General features: G+C 42.9%; 1 protein-coding gene across 1 annotated transcript; it reads right to left on the bottom strand.

Annotated features, from left to right (window-relative positions):
- Nucleotides 1-474: 474 nt before the first annotated feature.
- DDX25 (DEAD-box helicase 25) lies at nucleotides 475-26,866 on the bottom strand. The gene is made up of 12 exons (XM_047691750.1): nucleotides 26,728-26,866; nucleotides 26,032-26,098; nucleotides 25,730-25,771; nucleotides 25,119-25,254; nucleotides 23,484-23,576; nucleotides 23,296-23,398; nucleotides 21,709-21,823; nucleotides 20,341-20,518; nucleotides 6,548-6,785; nucleotides 5,059-5,221; nucleotides 1,988-2,176; nucleotides 475-700 (listed from the first exon to the last, which is right to left on the bottom strand). The coding sequence occupies exons 1-12, from the start codon at nucleotides 26,857-26,859 to the stop codon at nucleotides 639-641; spliced, it is 1,518 nt and encodes a 505-aa protein (XP_047547706.1). The 5' UTR covers nucleotides 26,860-26,866; the 3' UTR covers nucleotides 475-638.
- Nucleotides 26,867-26,933: the final 67 nt, after the last annotated feature.

Genomic DNA, 26,933 nt, shown 5'->3' with positions numbered 1-26,933 from the left:
TACATGGCTGGTGATGGATTAAATCTGCTCTGTTTTGAAGACATTAAGAAGCCAAGCAGAGGAAATATTTCCACATTCTGTAGGTCAGCTGAAACATTAAAAAAGCAAAATGTCTTCTTTTAAATTGTTTGACTTTTTGAAGCTTTCACCCTGCACTCCCACCTAAGAGGTGTGCGTGTGCACGCGTGTGTGCGGCGCGCCCGCATTCCTGAGCACGCCTGCCTGGGGGAAGTGAGCGAGGGCTGGGGCCAGTGGCTTCTCCGCCCGCTAGCTCACACTCCCAAACCAGTAAGGCTCTACTGCCATCTCGTGGCACCCCAATGTGTTCCCAGGAGGCAGTGTGCTCAGGTCTAGAAATGAGGTCCCGCAACATCCCAGGAGCCCACACAAAGATGTTTACCTGTAAATGAGATTAGACTAAGAAATAATCTCGCTTTTTTATTCAAAAAGATCATGTGCTTCACACCAATCTGGTTCCTAAAAGACCTCAGGTCTTAAGACTAAGATACCATGACATTTATTTTGTCATATTTAACAGTTTCACATTGAAAAAGCCCCCACAGAAAAAATTACCTTCGAAACCCACTGGGACATTCTCACATAAACTAGGATATTTCACAAGCAACAAAGTTCTGTCTTCAATATTCAATCTTTTCAATTTCATCCATGTCTTCAGGGTTGAGTTGCTTAATGCTGCTGTCTAGAAGGAGAGAGAATGGAATCAGTCTGAGCCCAGGACCTGAATGAAATTTCAATGAAATCCCACTCAACTCTGAATTTCTTAAGACAGTGACACTCTTGCAGATATGTGTTCCTGTGACCCCTTGCACGGAAAGCCTTGAGAGAGGAATGTTCTCAAGATCAGTTAAGGAAGAGATAGTATCAAAATAACCAATCAATACTGACTAAAATAGCATCAGATGCACCAGACAATAGAACATGCGTGTCTAGACAGCTGGGTAGGAGAAAGGCCAGAGCACAAGTGAGGGGAGCCTGGGAAGGGGCCTGCTCGTGCTAGAAGGGATGAAGAGAACCTGTGTGTGGGTGGGGGGGCAGTGAGTGTGAGGGGGCGTGGGGTGCACGGTCGCAACAGGGAGAGGGGCTGAGGCTTCTCCACTGAGGTCGCCTCCCAAGACTAGGTCATATGGCGCTTACCACAGCAAGAGCAGACGGGCTTTAAGTTTCTTTCTTCACCTTCCCTGCTTCTCCTACCACAGGGTGCTTTATCAGCTTCCCTGAGGGGCCCTGGACATGCTACAGTCTGATTGTAGACCGCATACACGTGCCTCTGTGCATTCCCCCAGGACAGTGTCCACTGCTTCCCACAAAAGTTAAGTATGATTTTTCCCAAAAGGTGAAGATATATTTGGGGTCATTTGGGTATTCCTCTTCCCCTGCTCCCCAGCCATATCCACGGGCTTTGGGGCATAATTTGAGAGGTGGACACCTCAGTTTAGGTCACCCTTCTAGTTTCCATCAGTTTCCGTCAGAGGGCAAGCCACCAGTCCAGGAGCCCCAGCAGGTTATTGGGGAGCCTGCCTCGTTTGGATGGGGGGCTGGAGGAAGGACAGCAGATCTCAGAATTCAGGACCATCTTAGTTGTTAGGGCGAGGCCAGAGGAAGGGAAAAATCTAAGTAAGAGAGGAAGCTGGGGACAGAATATAATCCTAAAGGACTTTATTACTTTGTTTTGGATGGTGCTTTATGGGCCATGAACAACTGCCCCAGGTCCTACAATGGGCAGTAACATAAACCTGAACTCACACTCATTCCACTGGACTTTTAGATTGTTCTTCAGCTACTATATATGGATGATTTCACCAACTGTCTCACTGTGGGGACTCTGGCACTGTGAGTTAGAAGTCTCCCACTCCTTGACTCCTGCCCCTGAGCTACCCTAAGCCTCTGGGCATAAGGTGTGTGACACACGTCATCACCCTCAACATCAGCAGGATCCATGGGTCCCACGGCAACAGGTGCTACTTACTGAAGTGATCCTGGATTTTCATGAGCAATGGCAGCTTATCCACTTCAATCATGTTGAAGGCGAGGCCCTTTTTCCCAAAGCGTCCTGTCCGCCCTATGCGGTGAAGGTAAGTCTCATAATCTGGCTCCTCGGCTTGGTTTACAGGGAGATCAAAGTTCACGACAATTGTGACCTGCTTCACATCGATCCCTAGAAGAGAAGAGACACTGTAGGGTCCTGCAACTGTTTCCTTAGGACAAAGCTACTCACAAACCACATCTGCCATGAGAATGAATTCTCACGTAACAGTCACAATTTACAAATAAAATCTGGTCTTCCATCATGGAAGTGGATACTGGTCAGGCAGTGTGCTTGCACAGTAGGTCCAGGATGCTCGATTTAAGAGTGTCAGTAGAAGCTAGTTCCACAGAAGGTTGTGTGTGTGTTGTGGACAGGGGCTCTCACCACCCACAGAGCCACAGCCTCCTCTCCGTTCCTGCTGTGTAAGTCCCCAGCAGCCCCCCATCTAGTGGCCCCTACCCTTCCTGGAACCCCACTCTGCACCATGGCCTGGCCATCCTTCCATCCAGGTCTTTTTTATCCCTTGTCTCACCGTTACAACAACTTCCAGCTGGGTTCCCCCTTTTCTCTCCCCTAATCTCTCTGACCACAGTCACAATGACAACGTCCAGGACACTTGTGTTCAGGACCCAACTGCCCCAACTGCCCAGGACGAAGTACAAATGATTCCAGATTCCCAGCACCCGAAGTCTCACCTCTTCCTCTCCTGACTCAGATCCAATGCCACAGCCACAGCCACACGGTCTTGCCGTTTTCCAAGCAAACTGTCAATTCTTAACCAACAGGATTCTCTTCAAAACCTTTCACATCTCATGTTCCCTAGGAAGACTTCTGCGATCCCCCAGTGCCTCTGTCCTCCGGCACAGTAAGCTGTCTGGGTCATCATCCTTGTCCACCTTGGAGCTCCTGGTGCCCTCTTTCCTCCTAGGTCTAGAGTCATGCTATCCAGTGTGGCTATCCAACTTTAAATTAAACAAATTCATTTCCCTGGTCACACCAGCCATATATGGCCAGTGGCTACCAAATGAACAGCACAGAACAGATTATTTCCATCAATGTGGAAAGTTCTATTGAGTCGCACTGGTCTAGAGAGTCAAGCATCTAGACACTGAGCTCCCAAGGGGCTGGGACCTCATCCTTTTTTCAGGCTACTCTTCCACAGTTCTAAGCTCCATAGCTTGGCAGTTCCCCATTTCTATCTGGTGAACTAAGAATGAATTAGGAAACACTGTCTGAGTACAGGGTCTAGGCAAGAGTACAGGAAGGATGAAGTCTGTAGGAAGGACTGTCTCTTGAAAAAAACCAAGAATTTTTTTTCCCTCAGTAGTCAATAGTTTTGAAGTTAAAAACACCTCCGAGACGGTCAACATCATTAGGCAACGTGAGTTAAGCACACGATGAGATGCCACGTTCATCTACTAGAATGATTAAAAAGAGTGACAACACCAACTGCTTGCAGGGAAGCGGAGGAAATGGAACTCTCCAACACAGCTCTCGGGGATAAAGAGGTAGTTGCTCTGGAAGACAGTTTCTGAGGAAGCTAAATATGCATTTACCGTATGACCCAGACATCCTACTCCTAGATACTTATCCAAGAGAAATGAAAACAGGTCTTTGAAAAACCTATAGATGAATACTTATAGCTTTATTCAAAATAACCCCAAACTGTTAATAATCTAAATGTCCCTCAACTGGTGAATGGATGAACTGTGGTACACCCGTTCAAGGCTACTACTCAGCAACAAAAAGGACTGGACTACTGATATAAGTCACGATACTGATGAATTCAAAAGCATTATGTTGAGTGGAAAAAGTCAGACACAAGGGCTGACTACTATGTGATTTAATTTGTAAAGCATTCTGAAAGAGACAAAAATAAAGAGACAGAAATCTGATCAGTAGTTGCCAGGGGTCAGATGATAAAAGGAAGAGGCTGGCTACAAAGGAGCACAAGCAAGTTCTGGAGGGAGAGGGGAATGTTCTGTACTTTATGGTGATGGTCACATGACTCTGTATGTTTGTCAAAACTCACTGTAAGACACATGAAAAAGTGCTCCACATCACTCGGCATCAGAGAAATACAAATCAAAACCACACACCTCACACCAGTCAGAATGGCTAAAATTAACAAGTCAGGAAATGACAGATGCTGGCGAGGATGCGGAGAAAGGGGAACCCTCCTACACTGTTGGTGGGAATGCAAGCTGGTGCAACCACTCTGGAAAACAGCATGGAGGTTCCTCAAAATGTTGAAAACAGAACTACCCTACGACCCAGCAATTGCACTACTGGGTATTTACCCTAAAGATACAAACGTAGTGATCCGAAGGGGCACGTGCACCTGAATGTTTACAGCAGCAATGTCTACAATAGCCAAACTATGGAAAGAACCTAATGTCCATCAACAGATGAATGGATAAAGAAGATGTGGTATATATACACAATGGAATACTATGCAGCCATCAAAAGAAATGAAATCTGGCCATTTGCGACGATGTGGATGGAACTAGAGGGTATCATGGTTAGCGAAATAAGTCAACTGGAGAAAGACAACTATCATATGATCTCCTTGATATGAGGAAGTGGAGATGCAACATGGGGGGTTAAGGGGGTAAGAGAAGAATGAATGAAACAAAGTGAGATCGGGAGGGAAACAAACCATAAGTGACTCTTAAACTCACAAAACAAACTGAGGGTTGCTGGGGGGAGGGGGTTTGGGAGAAGGAAGTGGGGTTATGGACATTGGGGAGGGTATGTGCTATGGTGAGTGCTGTGAAGTGTATAAATCTGGCAATTCACAGACCTGTACCCCTGGGGATAAAAATACATTATATGTTTATAAAAAATAAAATAAAATAAAAATAAAAATAAAAATAAAAAAATAAATAAAATCTTTAAATAAGTAAAAAAAAAACCACCATAAAGTTAAAATCAGTGAGATTTATCATATGTAAATCACATATCAATAAACCTGATGTTGAACATGAACACACACACACACACGCACACACCTCGAGCACAGACATTGGTTGTTATAAGAACTTTCTCTTTCCCATCCCGAAACCTCTGAATGATGGAGGCTCGCTGATCCACGGTCAGCTCTCCGCTTAACAGAGACACTTGGTGGCCGTCCTGCATCATCTCCACAGTCAACCACTTGGCATTTCGACGAGTCTATGTGAAAACACAAAACCCAGCATAGCACTCCACGTCCAAGCAGACTGGCTGTGTTTGCCATGCTCACATAGGCACGGCGGGGAAGCCAGAAAGGGCTGCTTGGGAGCTGTGCTTTACCCTAAGAGGAAGAGGAACCTTTGAATGGGGCACCTCCCATGCTGCTCAGGGTCATATCCTCTCAACCTGCGGGAGCTTTGGCTTCTCAGCCATGAAGCAGAGATAAAATGCTCACTTACTTCATGCGGTAGGATGATGACAAAATGGAATAACATAGTAGAGACAACCTCAGGCACTGTAAGGGTGCTTCCTATCTCCTGGTGTCTCGCTCAGATCTTTACGTGTGTTACGGTCACTATTCTCACCACAATATGATGAAACGGGTACCTCATTTCATTTAAAAAATTAAAAAACAGGGACGCCTGGGTGGCTCAGTTGGTTAAGCAGCTGCCTTCGGCTCAGGTCATGATCCCAGAGTCCTGGGATCGAGTCCCACATCGGGCTCCTTGCTCATCAGGGAGCCTGCTTCTCCCTCTGCCTCTGCCTGCCATTCTGTCTGCCTGTGCTTGCTCTCTCTCCCTCTCTCTCTCTGACAAATAAATAAAATCTAAAAAAAAAAAAAAATAATAAAAAAAAATAAAAATAAAAAATTAAAAAACAAAAAAAAACAAAACAGCTTAAAAACGAAGTCACTTGCCCAAGGTTTTCATGGCTAGTCCATGGCAGGAGCAAGCTTGCTTTTATTCTACAAGCATGTTCTCAGTGCTGTCCCTGTGCCAGGCGGGTGCCAATTCTAGTGGGACTAGGAAAGTAAGACAGAGGAGGTCCTGCGCTCATGGAGCTTACAGTGTTCACGGGGTAGAGAGAAAATAAAACCAAATTGTGAATGTGAAACATGTCGGAGAGCAAAAAATAAATACGAAAATAAAAATAGGAAAATATTAATAGTGAGTGACTGAGCGGCTACTTTACTCATAGTAAGTCAGGAACTAGAAAAGAATATTCTTAGTCTGACGGAGGGGACCTGTAAAAACCCCACAATGAACATCAACCCACACGGGGAAGTGTCAGAAGCAATCCTTCTAAAATAGGGAGGCCTCTATTTAACATCATCTTGAAGTCCCTATTCCGTTACTTAATCTTTCTAAGTTCCTCCCATAACATACGGATTCGTTTCTGTCCCAAGTGGTTCTGAAGATTAAATATGCTCCTGTACCCAAAGTGCTGATGGGGGTGCCTGGGTCTCTGGCCCCTATTAGCGTCACTGTCCCCTCTGCTCCTGCGGGCGAGTCCGGGCATGGCGAGGACAGATCTCAGCACCGTTACCTGGCAGAAGATGATGGCCTGCCCGATGGTGATGCCACCGTAGATGTTGCACAGGGCTTGGTACTTGTCTTTCCTACTCTCGCACAACACGTAATACTGTCGGATGTTGTTCAGGGTCAGCTCCTCTTTTCGTAACTTGATAACATTAGGGTCTGGAATGATTCGCTCTGCAAACTGCCACACAGAGTCCTCAAAGGTCGCTGAAAAGAGGAGCATCTGGCACTCGGAAGGTAAAGCTCTGTAAGAGAAGGGAAGACATCGTCAGCCGCGGCCATCCCTATCGCTCTCCTTGGGGGGAGGGAGGGGTGCTTCAAGCATGTCCTGCCCACTGCCACCAGGGGTCCGTGGAGGAGTGGCTGCCTGCCACAAGTTCCACCCCTGTGCAAGGGGCCACATGTTCTGCCCCTCTATGCCACCGAGAATTTGGAAAGACACACACAAGCTGAGTGTGGAGCTCAAGAGCAAAGTTTAGATATGTATTTTGGAGGGTCTGGGGTCTCTCATGCCCATTTTCTTCCTAAGCAAGGCAGAGTCAGGAGCCCCGAGTGTCCATCTAGGTATTCTTCATGGTGTTCGTCTCACACAAAGTGAAATGGGAGCGAGGAAACAGGCCAGTCATTCAATGGCAGGTGTTAGAGTTCTTGGGAGAAAAAGAACAGCCACACTCACTTTCTTTGGGATGGGAAGGACCTGGATAGAAACAAAAGGGGGAACACAGGGGAAACGCTACTGCACACAAACCGTGAGCAGAGCCTGCAGCAAACACAGGGCTGATTCACACCGAGTTTAAAAATGGGCAAAATGAATCTATGAAGCCAGCAGTCAGAACAGAGGTTAACCCTGGGGAGGAGCAGCAGGGATGGGGGCAGGCGGAGGCTGGGGATATAGGAAAGGAGCCGTAGGGGACCTCTGGAGTGCTGGTAAACTTTTAGTTCTTGGTCTGGGCTATTATCTCATGAACCCAACCTCTTTGAATTTTCACTTAGCTATATACTTGTGATTCATGTATTTCTCTGAACATATTGTATATATCAATAAATTTTAACTTAATCTGATTTCACCAGAGAGAAATCACCACTTTTGAGAAGACAGAGCATCTAGAAGATAGGGTGTTAGTGTTAAAGGAGAGTGGGGAGATCATGAAGTACAGTGACTCCCAGGCACTACGTCAAGCCTGGGGCGTGGGTTGTCTGGGGAGCTTTTCCAAGTAACGATTTGACAGACTTCTGGGCAACTACGGTAGACTGTCTACAGCCGTACTTTCCCAGCTTCCCACGTACCACAAGTATGATTATAAGGAGACAGAAAGACATGAACCCACAACATGAACAGAAGAAGAGAAATTGGTGGGTGTGATAACTCAATGTATTTCTGGAAGACGGGAAAGTGTGGTAAACAAGAAAGCAGATGACGCCGTCACGTGAGTGGTACAGATGGAAACGGTGATGCAGACGGTGGCTGAGATGCAAAGGTAGTGGCTCCCTCAGAACCTCTGAGAGTTCTTGGAGCTACGAGCACCAGGTGCCAGAGAAAGCAGGTGTGCTAGAAGATATGAGGAAAATTCTGCTTTAGCTTGCTGTGTTTGGCGGGGGCAAAGAGGGTAGGGGAGGGAAGGGGGGACCTCTTAGCCATCTACTGTATCACGGTTCTCCATCTGGAAAAAGCTGGCACCACGACTGGCTTGAGACATTTCATGCCAAAAAGACAATGTACACAGATTACACCAGGAAAGGAAACATGGGCTATTCTACAGAACACTGGATTTCAAAGACTTAGGATGAAACAAATCATTAATGATTTTTATATTGATTAAATTAATAACTTGTTAAATGCTATTTTTTGATATATTTAAATAAAATATAACATGAATTTCACCTTTTTTAAAATGTGGCTATTAGAAAATTTAAAATTACACAAGTAGCTTGCATTATATTTCTATGGGACAATACTATGATTTAATCTTGTTTAAGCAAAAGAAAAAAATCAACAATGGAGGAATGAACAAGCAACATAAATCCCTAATTTATTTTTAAAGATTTTTTTTTATTTATTTGACAGACAGAGATCACAAGTAGGCAGAGAGGCAGGCAGAGAGAGAGAGGAAGGGAAGCAGGCTCCCTGCTGAGCAGAGAACCTGATGCGGGGCTCAATCCCAGGACCTGAGCCAAAGGCAGAGGCTTTAACCCACTGAGCCACCCAGGTGCCCCCATAAATCCCTAATTATTACTTAATATTCTCTTGAAGTGAAAGCAATTTTAGACTATCGGGTCTTTCCTGGAATTCCGAGTCTTTCATTCTTAGTTATACATAAATATACCAACTTACTGGTAAGGGATGGCAAGAAGGGAGTCTCACTTGATCTTTGGCCAAAATTAATAATTTTTAAAGATTTTATTTATTTGACAGAGAAAGAAAGAGTAAACACAAGCAGAAGGAGTGACAGGCAGAGGGAGAGGGAGAAGCAGGATTCCACTGAGCAAGAAGCCTGATGGCGGGCTCGATCCCAGGACCCTGGGATCATGACCTGAGCCGAAGGCAGATGCTTAACTGACTGAGCCACCAGGGCGCCCCTGGCCAAAACTATTTTAAATAAGAAGTCTGGCTGAAAACGTGTATAAGGAGTAGCTGGACCCCACTTTATCTCAGGCAGTTGGGCATGTACAAGTAGGAGACGAGAGGTTTATTCTGTGCAGAATTCCCAGGCTTGGGGATGCCAGCCTCAGCAGAAGGTGAGAGTAAAGCAGAGAGTTGAAAATAGGGAGTGAAAATATGCATATGACTATGTAGCCCATTCCCTGGCCCTGCTCCCAGGAGGCCAGCAACCAAGTGTATGTCTCCCAGGGAGGAGATGAGAGACATTCCATAGTTCTAATAACCTGCAAGTAACGAGCATCCTAGGGCGAGCTGCCCAAGTTACAAGCCCCACCCATGTACCCAGAGCTGCCAGTAAGCTTCTTGGTTCTCAACCATAAGTTATGAAAGGCGAGCCAAGAATCACCAGATATGAGGGGGGGGGAAGGTCCACCACGAGAGAGACAGAGCAAAGAGACAAAAAGGAGAAACTTAAGATAATTCAGAGCCAATGTTGAGAACAGGAAAAAAATTGTAAATACTCGAATTAATATCCTCAGAGAGACAACAGCAGCATATCGCACCTGTAACAAGAAAAGGAAGTTACAGGAGAGGAACAGAGAAAGCCAGGGCAATCCAGACAAGACAGGAAAAGAAGGTCACGTTCAACTGGGTGAAAGAGGTAAATACCAGAAACAGAGCCACTGCCCCGCATGAAGGAAGAACAGAGGGCAAGGCTTGGTGGGAAGGAGACATGAAAAGTATATATGGACACTGACCCTCCCAAGTTCAGGATGAGACAGGCAACACTTCGAAATTCAAAGTTGTTTTGTCTTTGGAAAGCACATAGTGCTCAGCTGGAAGCAGGGAATGCTGAACCCGTCTGGCCATCCTGCACAGAGGGACATGCATTAGTGCATTCCTCCCTTGGTATCTCTAGGAAACAGTGAAATTACATTGCGTGCTTCCGTGCTTGCAAGTGAAATGTCCTGCAGGTGAACAAATGGAGACATTCTGACATTCTGACCACGGAACTGAACGTGTTCAGTGGAGAGCTAATTCTGGAAGATCTTACCAGTGGTCATACTCTGTACACTATACCAGCTGCTATGCCAAATCACAGCAACAAAAAACATCTTCCCCCATTTCTTAGGATTTGAAAAGTGGGAGTTCGAAATATCTTCTTGACTTCTATGAAGTTTTAATGAGACACAGAAAATCTAAAACAGAAGATTGTGGATATCACATCCAAATACAAACTAGCTTCTGCTCGACTGTCTGCATGTGCAGCACACAGTGCAAATGGAAACTCTGGCAGCTTCCACTCAGTCTATAAACTTCTCAGAGAAAACAAAAAGATCTCGCCACCTAAATATCCCACATGCTTTGTGCACAGCACTTCTAAAAGGCAAATCATTTGCTTAATTGTGATACCGAGCTTTCGTTATCAACGTTTTTGCTTACTTTCAGCTTCCTCAGAACTTGCAGAGGTACTTAGTAAGATTTTTACCTGTATGGAAATGGAAGGAGAGAGTCACCTGGAGAGTCACCTGGACGTCTGCCTGTACGATACTATCACTGTTGAGGCCATAGAAAGGAGTTAAAAAGTTGCCCAGTCATAAAGTCATATTTTCAAAGTGTGAGACAAAAAGAAAGCCCTTCTCTAATCTGAAAATACACTGAAGGTGGGAATGGAGGAGATGATCATAGTAAATGATTGTAGTAAAATGCTGTTTCTCCAAAACCGTGTGATGACCTGTGAAGTTGCTTTCAGGAGACTGGTTGCCCCTGAGTTGTCTAGTGTTACCTACAAATACTCGTAGCAAAAAAATTACTCATTTTTTAGGAAATAAGGCTGCTGCAGGACTAAAAAATGTCACCAGAAAAGGGCAGCCCAGTTGAACAAGACTTTCTTGTTCCTTTGCTATAAACTGTAACTTACTTAGAATCCATCTTTGATTTCACAAGCCTTAATCACCTCCCTGCTTCACCACCATTTTCCTTGAGAACTGCAGTGGTAGCTGATGTACTTCAGAGCGTTTGAAAACGATGGACATTTTAGATGTGGAGAACCTAAATGGTGGATTTACAGATGCAAGGGATCTGAATGACCAAACAGCTGATCTACCAAACAAGCCTGCAGACAGAGCGGATGTGGACATTTCTAGAAAGCTAGACATGAATGCTTACAAGTTTGAAAACCTGGTGTTGGTAGTAAGTAAACTCTTAACTAGTCCACGCTTGAACACTTTTGTGAAGAGCACAGCACACTGGACGAACAGCATGAGTCAGCAAAATTAATTTTACGGTAAGGTAAAATTTCCCACCAGATACAAAAAAGGCGGCTTCAGGTAGTTCAGAGAATTATTACTGGAAGAGGAAAGGGAAAGAGTAGAAACAGCTTACTATGCTGGTTGGGTCTTTAAACAAAGGTAAGAGCTATTTAATTAGTCCTATTGTATTGACGTTATCCTCATAAAAAGTCTTTTATTTGAGTATCTTAAAAATATAGAATGGGGAGGGAGGAGTCAAGATGGCGGAGAAGTAGCAGGCTGAGACTACTTCGGGTAGCGGGAGATCAGCTAAATAGCTTATCTAAAGATTGCAAACACCTACAAATCCAACGGGAGATTGAAGAGAAGAAGAACAGCAATTCCAGAAACAGAAAATCAACCACTTTCTGCAAGAAGATCAACGGGAAACCCAGCCAGGACCAAGTTCACCTACCAAGGAGAGTGGCGGAATTCCAGAGGAGAAGAAAGCAAAGCACGGAACTCATGGCTTTCTCCCCATGATTTTTTAGCCTTGCAGTTAATTTAATTTTTTTTTCTTTTTCAATTTTTTTTTTCTCTTCTTCTGCTAAATTTTTTTTAACTTTTACCGTTTTCTTTTTTTAACGTTTTTTAAATAGTTTATCTAATATATATATTTTTTACCTCTTTTTACATTTTTTCTTTATCGGCTTTCTTTTTTTTAATAGTTTTTTTTTTCTTTCTTTCTGAACCCCTTTTTATCCCCTTTCTCCCCCCTAACAATTTGGGATCTCTTCTGATTTGGCTAAAGCATATTTTCCTGGGGTTGTTGCCACCCTTTTAGTATTTTACTTGCTCCTTCATAAACTCTTATCTGGACAAAATGACAAGGCGGAAAAATTCACAACAAAAAAAAGAACAAGAGGCAGTACCAAAGGCTAGGGACCTAATCAATACAGACATTGGTAATATGTCAGATATAGAGTTCAGAATGACGATTCTCAAGGTTCTAGCCGGGCTTGAAAAAGGCATGGAAGATATTAAAGCAACCCTCTCAGGAGATATAAAAGCCCTTTCTGGAGAAATAAAAGAACTAAAATCTAACCAAGTTGAAATCAAAAAAGCTATTAATGAGGTGCAATCAAAAATGGAGGCTCTCACTGCTAGGATAAATGAGGCAGAAGAAAGAATTAGCGATATAGAAGACCAAATGACAGAGAATAAAGAAGCTGAGCAAAAGAGGGACAAACAGCTACTGGACCACGAGGGGAGAATTCGAGAGATAAGTGACACCATAAGACGAAACAACATTAGAATAATTGGGATTCCAGAAGAAGAGGAAACAGAGAGGGGAGCAGAAGGTATATTGGAGAGAATTATTGGAGAGAATTTCCCCAATATGGCAAAGGGAACAAGCATCAAAATTCAAGAGGTTCAGAGAACCCCCCTCAAAATCAATAAGAATAGGTCCACACCCCGTCACCTAATAGTAAAATTGACAAGTCTTAGTGACAAAGAAAAGATCCTGAAAGCACCCCGGGAAAAGAAGTCTGTAACGTACAATGGTAAAAATATTAGATTGGCAGCAGACTTATCCACAGAGACCTGGCAGGCCAGAAAGAGCTGGCATGATATATTCAGAGTACTAAATGAGAAAAACATGCAGCCAAGAATACTATATCCAGCTAGGCTATCATTGAAAATAGAAGGAGAGATTAAAAGCTTCCAGGACAAACAAAAACTGAAAGAATTTGCAAATACCAAACCAGCTCTACAGGAAATATTGAAAGGGGTCCTCTAAGCAAAGAGAGACCCTAAAAGTAGTAGATCAGAAAGAAACAGAGACAATATACAATAACAGTCACCTTACAGGCAATACAATGGCACTAAATTCATATCTCTCAATACTTACCCTGAATGTTAATGGGCTAAATGCCCCAATCAAAAGACACAGGGTATCAGAATGGATAAAAAAACAAAAACCATCTATATGTTGCCTACAAGAAACTCATCTTAAACCCGAAGACACCTCCAGGTTTAAAGTGAGGGGGTGGAAAAGAATTTACCATGCTAATGGACATCAGAAGAAAGCAGGAGTGGCAATCCTTAGATCAGATCAATTAGATTTTAAGCCAAAGATTATAATAAGAGATGAGGAAGGACACTATATCATACTCAAAGGAACTGTCCAACAAGAAGATCTAACAATTTTAAATATCTATGCCCCTAACGTGGGAGCAGCCAACTATATAAACCAATTAATAACAAAATCAAAGAAACACATCGACAAGAATACAATAATAGTAGGGGATTTTCACACTCCCCTCACTGAAATGGACAGATCATGCAAGCAAAAGATCAACAAGGAAATCAAGGCCTTAAATGACACACTGGACCAGATGGACATCACAGATATATTCAGAACATTTCATCCCAAAGCAACAGAATACACATTCTTCTCTAGTGCACATGGAACATTCTCCAGAATAGATCACATTCTTGGTCCTAAATCAAGTCTCAACCGGTATCAAAAGATTGGGATCATTCCCTGCATATTTTCAGACCACAATGCTCTGAAGCTAGAACTTAATAACAAGAGGAAATTTGGAAAGAACCCAAATACATGGAGACTAAACAGCATCCTTCTAAAGAATGAATGGGTCAACCAGGAAATTAAAGAAGAATTGAAAAAATTTATGGAAACAAATGATAATGAAAACACAACGGTTCAGAATCTGTGGGACACAACAAAGGCAGTCCTGAGAGGAAAATATATAGCGGTACAAGCCTTTCTCAAGAAACAAGAAAGGTCTCAGGTACACAAACTAACCCTACACCTAAAGGAGCTGGAGAAAGAACAAGAAAGAAACCCTAAACCCAGCAGGAGAAGAGAAATCATAAAGATCAGAGCAGAAATCAATGAAATAGAAACCAAAAAAACAATAGAACAAATCAACGAAAATAGGAGCTGGTTCTTTGAAAGAATTAATAAGATTGATAAACCCCTGGCCAGACTTATCAAAAAGAAAAGAGAGAGGACCCAAATAAATAAAATCATGAATGAAAGAGGAGAGATCACAACGAACACCAAAGAAATACAGACAATTATAAGAACATACTATGAGCAACTCTACGCCAACAAATTTGACAATCTGGAAGAAATGGATGCATTCCTAGAGACATATAAACTACCACAACTGAACCAGGAAGAAATAGAAAGCCTGAACAGACCCATAACCAGTAAGGAGATTGAAACAGTCATCAAAAATCTCCAAACAAACAAAAGCCCAGGGCCAGACGGCTTCCCGGGGGAATTCTACCAAACATTTAAAGAAGAACTAATTCCTATTCTCCTGAAACTGTTCCAAAAAATAGCAATAGAAGGAAAACTTCCAAACTCATTTTATGAGGCCAGCATCACCTTGATCCCAAAACCAGACAAGGATCCCAACAAAAAAGAGAACTACAGACCAATATCCTTGATGAACACAGATGCAAAAATTCTCGCCAAAATACTAGCCAATAGGATTCAACAGTACATTAAAAGGATTATTCACCACGACCAAGTGGGATTTATTCCAGGGCTACAAGGCTGGTTCAACATCCACAAATCAATCAATGTGATACAACACATTAATAAAAGAAAGAACAAGAACCATATGATACTCTCCATAGATGCTGAAAAAGCATTTGACAAAGTACAGCATCCCTTCCTGATCAAAACTCTTCAAAGTGTAGGGATAGACGGCACATACCTCAATATTATCAAAGCCATCTATGAAAAACCCACCGCAAATATCATTCTCAATGGAGAAAAACTGAAAGCTTTTCCGCTAAGGTCAGGAACACGGCAGGGATGTCCGTTATCACCACTGCTATTCAACATAGTACTAGAAGTCCTAGCCTCAGCAATCAGACAACAAAAGGAAATTAAAGGCATCCAAATCGGCAAAGAAGAAGTCAAACTATCACTCTTCGCAGATGATATGATACTCTATGTGGAAAACCCAAAAGACTCCACTCCAAAACTGCTAGAACTTGTACAGGAATTCAGTAAAGTGTCAGGATATAAAATCAATGCACAGAAATCACTTGCATTTCTCTACACCAACAACAAGACAGAAGAAAGAGAAATTAAGGAGTCCATCCCATTTACAATTGCACCCAAAACTATAAGATACCTAGGAATAAACCTAACCAAAGAGACTAAGAATCTATACTCAGAAAACTATAAAGTACTCATGAAAGAAATTGAGGAAGACACAAAGAAATGGAAAAATGTTCCATGCTCCTGGATTGGAAGAATAAATATTGTGAAAATGTCTATGCTACCTAAAGCAATCTACACATTTAATGCAATTCCTATCAAAGTAACATCCATTTTTTTCAAAGAAATGGAACAAATAATCCTAAAATTTATATGGAACCAGAAAAGACCTCGAATAGCCAAAGGAATATTGAAAAAGAAAGCCAAAGTTGGTGGCATCACAATTCCAGACTTCAAGCTCTATTACAAAGCTGTCATCATCAAGACAGCATGATACTGGCACAAAAACAGACACATAGATCAATGGAACAGAATAGAGAGCCCAGAAATAGACCCTCAACTCTATGGTCAACTCATCTTCGACAAAGCAGGAAAGAATGTCCAATGGAAAAAAGACAGCCTCTTCAATAAATGGTGTTGGGAAAATTGGACAGCCACATGCAGAAAAATGAAATTGGATCATTTCCTTACACCACACACGAAAATAGACTCAAAATGGATGAAGGATCTCAATGTGCGAAAGGAATCCATCAAAATCCTCGAGGAGAACACAGGCAGCATCCTCTTCGACCTCAGCTACAGCAACATCTTCCTAGGAACATCACCAAAGGCAAGGGAAGCAAGGGCAAAAATGAACTTTTGGGATTTTATCAAGATCAAAAGCTTTTGCACAGCAAAGGAAACAGTTAACAAAACCAAAAGACAACTGACAGAATGGGAGAAGATATTTGCAAATGACATATCAGATAAAGGGCTAGTGTCCAAAATCTATAAAGAACTTAGCAAACTCAACACCCAAAGAACAAATAATCCAATCAAGAAATGGGCAGAGGACATGAACAGACATTTCTGCAAAGAAGACATCCAGATGGCCAACAGACACATGAAAAAGTGCTCCATATCACTCGGCATCAGGGAAATAAAAATCAAAACCACCATGAGATATCACCTCACACCAGTCAGGATGGCTAAAATTAACAAGTCAGGAAATGACAGATGCTGGCGAGGATGCGGAGAAAGGGGAACCCTCCTACACTGTTGGTGGGAATGCAAGCTGGTGCAACCACTCTGGAAAACAGCATGGAGGTTCCTCAAAATGTTGAAAATAGAACTACCCTATGACCCTGCAATTGCACTGCTGGGTATTTACCCTAAAGATACAAACATAGTGATCCGAAGGGGCACATGCACCCGAATGTTTATAGCAGCAATGTCTACAATAGCCAAACTATGGAAAGAACCTAGATGTCCATCAACAGACGAATGGATAAAGAAGATGTGGTATATATACACAATGGAATACTATGCAGCCATCAAAAGAAATGAAATCTTGCCATTTGCGACGACGTGGATGGAACTAGAAGGTATCATGCTTAGCGAAATAAGTCAATCGGAGAAAGACAACTATCATATGATCTCCCTGATATGAGGGAGAGGAGATGCAACATGGGGGGTTGAGGGGGTAGGAGAAGAGTAAATGAAACAAGATGGGATTGGGAGGGAGACAAACCATAAGTGACTCTTAATCTCACAAAACAAACTGAGGGTTGATGGGGGGAGGGGGCTGGGAGAGGGGGTGGAGTTATGGATACTGGGGAGGGTATGTGCTATGGTGAGTGTTGTGAAGTGTGTAAACCTGGCGATTCGCAGACCTGTACCCCTGGGGATAAAAATATATGTTTATAAAGCTTTAAAAAAAAAAAAAAAAAAGAAAAAGAAAAAAGAAAGGATGAATACCCAAGTTTTGTAGCAACATGGACGGGACTGGAAGAGATTATGCTGAGTGAAATAAGTCAAGCAGAGAGAGTCAATTATCATATGGTTTCACTTATTTGTGGAGCATAACAAATAGCATGGAGGACAAGGGGAGATGGAGAGGAGAAGGGAGTTGAGGGAAATTGGAAGGGGAGGTGAACCATGAGAGACTATGGACTCTGAAAAACGATCTGAGAATTTTGAAGGGGTGGGGGGTGGGAGGTTGGGGGCACCAGGTGGTGGGTATTGTAGAGGGCACGGATTGCATGGAGCACTGGGTGTGGTGCAAAAATAATGAATACTGTTATGCTGAAAAAATAAATAAATTAAAAATAAAAAAAAATAAACTTTCAAAAAAAATATATAGAATGGCACACAGCACAAAATTTAAGCAGTCAATAACGAATTTAAGGAGATTAAAATAAACTGCTGTCAAAGATGACATTATAAAATACTGTTATATGTTTCTCATACATATTATTCATTTAACTAATTGTACTAATAATTATGACTAATCGCTACTGTTAACCAGTTCTGTTGTTTTGCTTAAATAGTAGCATTTATTTATTTTCTAAAGATTTTATTTGACAGAAAGAGACACAGCAAGAGAGGGGAACACAAGCAGGAGGAGTGGGAGAGGGAGAAGCAGGCTTCCCACCGGGCAGGGAGCCCAATGTGGGGCTCAATCCCTGGACCCTGGGATACTGACCTGAGCCGAAGGCAGACACTTAACGACTGAGCCACCCAGGTGCCCCAGATAGTAGCATTTATGTAACAGAAAATACAGGGTGATATATAATTGAAATCCCATATTTTTATATTAATAACACATGTGTATGACTATTTTTCTATATTATTACATAGATATATTTTTTTGTCTGCAATGACTGTGTCCTGCTCTTTAAAAACTCGTCACTGTAGGGAAAGAAATAACCTAAGCAATTTTCCCAGATATGGGAGGCACAAATTTTGCAAATGAAGAGGATGAGTGCACTATGTGTCTAGAACAATGGATGAGGAAAAAAGGACCCAAACCAATGCACATCACTGAGAAATATTAGAATACAGTGGAGAGAGAAGCTTCTAGAGACAAAAAACAGATTACCTACAAAAGCTTGGGGATCAGGATGACATTAAACTTGTCAGCAACAACACAGCAACTGACAGTATTAATTATGGTATCTTAAAAAAATTTTGTTTTCAACACTGACTCAGAATTTACTGGAAGAATTAACTTGGATTCCACATGCAAGCAAACTGTCCATCAAAAGATCAGATTTACAGCTACAATGAAGATACTTTCAGACATGTGGGAGATGGAAAGTGAAATTCCTAACAGTCTTTTCAGGAAGTGACTAGAGAATATACTCCCGAACACTGAGAAAACTGACAGTAACCAAGAAAAAGCACCCAGAAAATGGGAGATTCCAAGACCTATAGTGATAGCTGTACAACCAGTCCAGACTGAAACTGGACAGAGCTTGGGACAGTTTCATGAAAAAAGACATTGATGGAGTTTTTTTTTTTTTTTAAGATTTTTTTTTTTAAATTTATTTGACACAGAGAGAGAGAGGTCACAAGTAGGCTGAGAGGCAGGCTGAGAGAGAGAGGAGGAAGCAGGCTCCCTGCAGGGAGCTAGATGTGGGGCTTGATCCCAGGACCCTGGGACCATGACCTGAGCCGAAGGCAGAGGCTTAACCCACTGAGCCACCCAGGTGCCCCATTGATGGAGTTTTTAAATGTATTTGCCTATTTGGAAATACCACTGAAATTAAAACACATATGATGAAATAGGCAGAGAAAAATTAAGTATCCCTAGCCAGTGATACTAACCAAACTAAGGAAAACAGGCATTATTAATTCTAGGGGAAATAGCTATATAAGGAAAAAACATAATTACAGCAATATACTGCATGACAGTGAACAATATTTATAATGCCCTAATGAGAACAACACTATTAAGGTAGCCAACTCTTACAAGGTAAGCACAGAGAGATGGCAGAGGGGACAGGAAGCGGGGGGAGGGTGGTGGCACCAAAGAGCTGGATTCCCACTTCCTATACTAGCAGGCAGCGGACACTGACACACTAAGAAACAGCCACTTGAGCATGCTATTTAAGCATATGAAGGTTAATACCAAAATAGAGATTCTCTAGAAGCAGCACTGTTTTTCATTACAGGTCTTTCAAAACTGCTTGTTTCTTGTTTTTTTCCTTGAAAGATTTACTTATTTATTTTGGGCAGGGCAGGAGTGGGAGGGGCAGAGAGAGAGAATCCCAAGCAGACTCTGCACTCAGTGTAGAACCCAACTCGAGGCTCCATCTCAAGATGCTGAGATCATGGTCTGAGCCAAGACCAAGAGCCAGATGCTTTATCCACTGTGCCACCCAGGTGCCACTCAGTACTATTTGAATTTAATAAGTGACACAGATCCTTAGAGCCCCCTCCCAGAAATTCTGAACCAGTAAGGCTCAGGTTAGGCCCAGTAATGTGTAATTTTAAGGCCCTTGGGTGATCCTGAGAGAGAGGCCTAGGAAAACAACAGGATTTACTTGACAAATGAAAGGCAAAATCAGGACTAGACCATGCGGCTCCTGATTCAAAGTTACTGTGTTGTCTACTCTCCACAGCAGCCTGTGCAGGCTTTAATAAATTCTCTTTAGACTTTTGCTCTTAACAGCAAAATTAGTGGCACAATTTGGTGGGTTCCATGTGTAGGCCTGCAGTGAAAACAAAACCAATCAGGCAAGATGACAAACTAAAGAAGTGGGGAAATGATAGCAGTATAAGAGCCCGCTAAGCTGGTGAAAATACTGAACTCCCAAGTTTGTTTTAAAAGCAAAGGAAGTAGGGAATCAGGCTGTGAAGACAACGGGGAGCAGCCGATGAATCAAACTCCCCCTCCAGACTGAAGATCCAGGAAGAAAAAAGGTGAATGTGAAACTTACCTCTGAATCCGAATGCTCTGATCTGAGAATCCTTGTGTGTCAATCATCACGTCCGCTTCATCCAGGACAAACACACGAATCTTAGTCAAGTCAATTAATTTTCGCTTGAAACACCAATCTAGAACAGTCCCAGGAGTGCCAATTATAATCTGTTTGGTGACATCCGTGCCTCTGGGAACTGGAGAGAAAAGGGTTGAAAGACTCCTTCAGATGCAAAGGACCCTCATAGTCCACGACTCGGGACCACACAACAGGACTGTGAAGTGAAAGTATATTTCGTGATGATTTTCTAACTGCAAACCCTGAGGGTCATTGAGGATTTGTATTTGCAGAGCTTTAGGATAAGTCCCGTATTTCTAGGTTTAGAGTAATAACAGTCCTGCCATTGGATTCTGCCCCACGGTCAGTCAAAAAGCCACCCTCCAGCGATCCCATCACCTTACAGAAACAGCGGCACAGCTGTGAGAACCCTACTAACTGTTCCCAAATGGAAAATAAGCACAGTACTATCAATGGGTTACATTAAATAAATTATGGAATACTATGAAGCTAGTCAAAACAATGAGGTGGGATTATATTCATGAATGTAGAAAGATGTCCAAAACATGTACTTTTTTAGACACTATGAAAAAAACGCTCCCATCTTCATAAACACTCTACAAAAACAAATACCTATATGTACATCCTGTGTATGAACTGAAAAAAGAAAGCAAACCATGGGGGCGCCTGGGTGGCTCAGTGGGTTAAAGCCTCTGCCTTTGGCTCAGGTCACGATCCCAGGATCCTGGGATCGAGCCCCACATCGGGCTTCTCTGCTCAGCAGGGAGCCTGCTTCCTCCCTCTCTCTTTCTCTCTGCCTACTTGTGATCTCTGTCTGTCAAAAGAAAAGAAAAGAAAATCTTAAAAAAAAAAAAAAAGAAAGCAAACCACAGAGGTCTTGTGAATAAAACTATTATCCTTGGAAACAGGTTTTTGAATGACAAGGAAGAACAACTTCCACCTTTATCTTCTGACCTTCTCTGTTTCAAAGGGTTTTTTCCTGCTATGCACATGTAATACTTTAATGAAAATGTTAAACATACAAGCTGTTCTGCAAAAAAAACAACTGAGCCTCAAAAAAACAAAGCTATTATCCTGCAGGATGTGGAAATGGCGCAGCTAACATGTACGGGGTCCTTATTATGTGCCAAGCATGTACACAGTGCTGCCTCTACATCGGTTCATTTAATTCCAGTCACAGCTCCTTGGGACAGGTGCTATGATGGCTCCCATTTTAGAGATGAGAAACCTGAGAAGGTACAGAATGTGGTTGCTGGTGGTGGAGTCCAGAATTACAAAATCCGCCAGGCCTGGCTTACTGGTACATACTGTGATTCCCTCGAATGGCGTACATCACTTGAACATCCACACAGAATTTTCCCATCCGTTCGACCACGCGACCAGTCTGCAAAGCCAGTTCATAAGTAGGAGCTAGGCAGAGGCACTGAGAGAGAAAGGAGGGGGAAATCGCAAGGCTCACACAAGCCATCACGCAAATCTGAGGTACAGTTAAAATTCATACAGGGAGACGCGAGTTTTGTGCGAAACTGGGAGATTTTGGATGAATAAAGTATTTTCAGTTGAACACAATTTAGCAATGATAGATCTGAGGTGAAAGTTGAGTATGGAAGGAGAGAAGGGGCTGAAGGATAGAGAAATACCTTTATATATTCCTCTCTAAAAAGTTATGCAGAACCACAGATCCCACATTTTTGTGTGTGGGGTGGGTGTAGGGAGGTTGGGAATCAAGAAGAAAGGAAATGCAAGGCAAACCACTGCTTGAGTGTCACCCTGTCACTTCTTCCCTGCTATTAAAAGTCTGCCTGTTTCCAGAACACTCCCTGATTGATCCAATCCACTATACACACCTCTGGCAGAACATTCCCTAAAATTTTTCCCTTAGTTACCTCCAGCCCCTATATCTGGTGGTTGCTGAGGAATGAAGATGTTGACGGAAGAAACTGGTGATATTTAATGCATTTATGGGCTTCAATTAAGTATCTGTGATACAGAGGACAGGAAAACATAGCTAAAGTGCTAATAACTGTTTCCACACATTTCTCAACATGGGTTTAAGCACAGCTTTTCCTGAAAAATTTTTATTCATAATACCAAACCCTAAATATGTGTTTCAGTGAACCTGTCTAAAAAAGCCAGGCACCAGTCTTCCACATCCCCAGCTTATCTTGCTGTACAAACTTACAGCTGTACAAACTTACAGCTTACAAACTGTAAGCTTCCTGAAGGAATCCTTTGCATGGGGTGCGATCGATACTCAGGTAGTCAGCTTGTCAAATGAGCTGATGAGAGCAGCTTGGAGAGACATGGGAAAAGCACCAGACACTTGCCCAAAGTGGAAGCTAGGCTAAGAGAAGGGTAAGCCCACTTCCAGTCCCTGCTCAGTCACTCTTGGCTACCTGTGACCTCATGCGAGACACTTTCCTGCCCAAGCCTCAGTTTCCCCTCTGCTACAGGAGGCGGTGGACCGGGTGCTGCTTTGGTCCTACAGCTCTAAGGCCACCACATACCAAGTGCAGTGTGAAAAGAGTACGTTATTTCATCTACATGACAATTCTATGAGGCATTCATTCACTCAACAAGCCAGACACTGTCGCTCAGAGTCAGGAAAGATCCACACCTTTAGAGATGTTATCCTTCCAGACAGGGAAACAGACGTGGGAAGATCTACTAACTCACTTAAGACATCCTAGTAGTAAGCAGAGAGACTGGGACTGGAATAGGTCAAACTATAAAGCCTGTGCTCCCACCACCATTCCATCCTGCTGCCCAATGCTCTGTGATTTTGAGAAGGAATGCCTATTCTACATGCTATCATATCATGGCAATAGTATCTCCCACTACTAAAATATCATGAGCACTGCAAGCATTCCCCTCTCTCCATCAACCTTTCCTTACCTGTGGGAACAATTCCAAGGTATTGACTCTGCTTAGCATTGCCAAGACAAAAGCAGCTGTTTTTCCTGTTCCAGACTGGCTTTGGGCTATGAGGTTCTGGGGTCTGTAGAAAAGAAGAGACACCTGGGCATAAACTGCACACAGGAGACTAAAAACCAAGTTGGAACAGCACTGCCCTGGAAACTCACGGGTGGGCCAGCATCATAGGGAGAGCCATCTCTTGGATTTTGGATGGTCTGTTAAATCCCATTGCATAGATCCCTTTTAATAACTCTTCCTTCCTGTAAGAAAAAAGAAAAGGCACACACTTAAAGCCTACAATTGGTCAGCAGCCTCAGAAATACAGACTCAAAAGGTGTATTTCTAAATTAAGCCACTCTACAATGGGGCTTGAGTATTTAGAAATATACAATTTACACCCTGACTCCCAAAAAAACACAATTGTGCCTGTATAGTTGGACCACTCAAATAATAAGCTATGCTATAAGCCTAGGCTGAGGACAGTATTAATGGCCTAACATTGAACTTTCGGTTGAACCAAGCAAAAAAGGAAAAACTCATCTGATAGAAGTATATAAATTTGTCAGAAGAGTCTTATTTTCTACACAAGCAGAAAACAGATTTACTGTTTCTTTCTATTTTTTTAAGATTTTATTTTTAAGTAATCTCTACACCCAAGATGGGGCTTGAACTCATGACCCCCAGATCAAGAGTCCCATGCTCTTCTAACTGAGCCAGCCAGAGCCCCATACTGTTTAATTCTTTTTAATGAATGACAATCTTTGATTCTTTAATAGCAATTTTCAGAGAAGACAAAGTTTTATTGAGGTAATTCTTAACATCAATTCTGTCTAGGAGCAGAGGACACAATACTACCTCATCCTTCTAAGCCAACATTTTTTTTTTTTTTTTTTTTGAGAGAGCGAGCGAGAAGACACATGAGTGGGGTGGGGTAGGGGGCAGGGGCAAAGGCAGAAAGAGACTATCTTAAGCAGGCTCCAGGCCCAGTGGAGACCCCAATGGACAGCTCATTGATCTCATGATGCTGAGATCATGACCTGAGCTGAAATCAAGTGTTGGAGGCTTAACTGACTGAGCAACTCACACACCCCTGAGCCAGCATTTTTAAATGCATCTTTCCTGGGATCTCATGATAGTTGACAGAAAGAAGAGAAAATGACATAGGTTGGAAAACTTCCACATTCAATGACATGTACGTTTTGCATTTGGTTACTTGGCAGATTGCTGGCTGCCAACTGTTAATCACAGGTAGGCTTCTTCTTTCATTTAGAAATTGTTGGGGCATTGGGGTTTTGGATTTTTCCCCTCTATGTAAGTCCCTATTAGTAACTCTTCCTGTTAAAATGCAGTTCCTTAATGCTATTTGATAGATCCCTCGAAAATGCAAACCCATTTGGGAAAGTTATTCATTTTAATACCATCTGAAACAAAATATAATTAGGGAGGTAACAGCTTCTAACTCATCTAAAGGGGCTGAGGGAAGTTATTTGGGCCATCAGTATCCCCGTATCTGTATTACGGTATGGAGAATAGCAATATGGCTGTGTTGAGCTTAGCTATCCCCATTAGCATAAGGTTAGAATATTTTACCATCAAGATGTTCTCAATTTGCTGCACACTCAGGTATCCTACTGCTCCTTTCTGAATTATATTTCAAATGCATGCAAAATGTACACTTCTCATTTTAATATTAAATATTAGAACATTAAGGGGATTCTGAGAGTCTTTATTTTTAGCAGATTACTTTGTTTGGTACCATTCTTCCTGGCATTTTCCCACAATAAATGAGTAAAAGTACTCACAGCCGCAGCTCTTCAAACGTTTTCACTGAGTAGAGTGGAGAGCTGGGATCCTTTTGTAAGACTTCAACTCGGTGACTGGATTCTACTAAGGACTGTCGGATTAACTTGTTTAAGAGTGAATTAGCTGCCAAATCCACTAGAAAAGCAAAAATTAAAAAGGATGATATTGCAGGAGAAAATCCAGCCTCCCAAATGAATCTAATTGGTCCTTCCCATTCAGAGATTGTATATCAAGCAACTGCTCCTACTCTCATCTTTCCTCTAAAAGGAGGTTCTAGAAAGAATGACGTAACACTGCGAATTCCTTTTTACATGAGAATCCAGTTTCTTATGCTCTGCTGCTATACCAACCTCCGACCTTAAGCAAGCCTACTTCTATCACCACCAGAACTAATTTTTCCTTGCCACCTGAAAACTCTTAGTCCATTCCTGCATATTCCATTTCAACTTCCTCTAAAGAAATATGGCTAATCCTAATTTAGTATTTCTCCTGATAGTCACGACTTATAAAGAAAACAAAAGACCGCTCTTTTCCAATTGAGATTATATTATTTGCTCACATTATGAAAATCATGAGTGCTAGTTTCCATGCGAATAAATTTATCTCCTACCTACATCTTCATCATCTTCTTCCGTGTTATTAATAGAACCATCTAAAAGAATGGAAGAGAAATAATAAATACCAACAGAAATGTAAAGTGTATGATCTCTCACCACCTCCACAGTATGCACTGACAGCAAGGGTCATCCCGTGAAGGAGTGGGTTAAAAGACTGGGAAGGTAGCGGAGCACCTTGACAATTAATAGGATCCAGGGGCATTTCAGTTGCCAGAGACCTGAGGAAAGCACAGTTTTTTGTTTTTTTTTTTTTTTAATTAATTGAGGCCAGTCTGCTTTATCTAACAGCACTCACCTATGTTTGGGACTGTAGTACTCTTAATACCCCGAAGGTTCTTCCGGGGATGGATGAGGTTTGAAAACTATTGAAAGATACAAATTTCAACCAACATTAGGAAGCAAGTCACCAAGCAGCCCAGGGCTCCCCCTTAGCAGGGAGGGACCCACCCGAATACTGTTTCCTTTGCCGTATCAGGTATTAATTCTGACACTGGATTCTTTTCAGGAATAGGTCACCTCTATGAATTACGCTAAAAATCGAAGGAGACTTTTCTGCTGCCCCTGTACCTTAAGTTCCTCTTTATAGTCCTCTAACCTAAGTGTGGTAGTCCTTGGGGGTCACAGCACGAGGAAGGGATGGTGGATAGCAAGCGCGGTGGTCGGTAAGATGGAAGCTAGCCGAGGCTCAATGGTCAAATTGGGAGAGCAGAAAAGTCCAAGGTCTAGTTGGGACTGTCAGCTCCTTTCTATACCGGGACTTCTAGGGGTCTTCATTTCGCCCTTTCAAACCAAAGGTCTTGCGTCCCTCTCGGGGTCTCCTGCCCCTGGCCCTCCCCCACATCCTGGCCACATCCCCCCGCCCCAACACCATTTGACACCCCACTCCATACGCTAGCGGGGCTCTCTCCTCCCGCCCTTCCCGGCAGATTTCCCTCTCGGAGTGCGGTTCTGACCCCCGCCCACTTGCCCTCCCCGGTTCAGCGGCAGTTACATGACTATTCAGCCGCTCGCTCTCCGCTGCCCCGGCGTCGCCTCCCCAAAGTAACGACGCCATAGCCGCGATCGCAGCTCCCGCCCCCAGCACGTGCGCCCTCCCCCGGCACGAGGCAGTGCCCGGCTCCATCCAGGGGCCAATGGGCTTCCTTCGGGGGCGGGCTGACGCGCCCTCGACCACCCGCGACGCGGCGCGCAGGCGCG

Source organism: Lutra lutra, chromosome 10, assembly GCF_902655055.1.
Source record: "Lutra lutra chromosome 10, mLutLut1.2, whole genome shotgun sequence".
Classification (NCBI taxonomy): Eukaryota; Metazoa; Chordata; class Mammalia; order Carnivora; family Mustelidae; genus Lutra; species Lutra lutra.
This window is presented reverse-complemented; position numbering and strand designations above follow the sequence as displayed.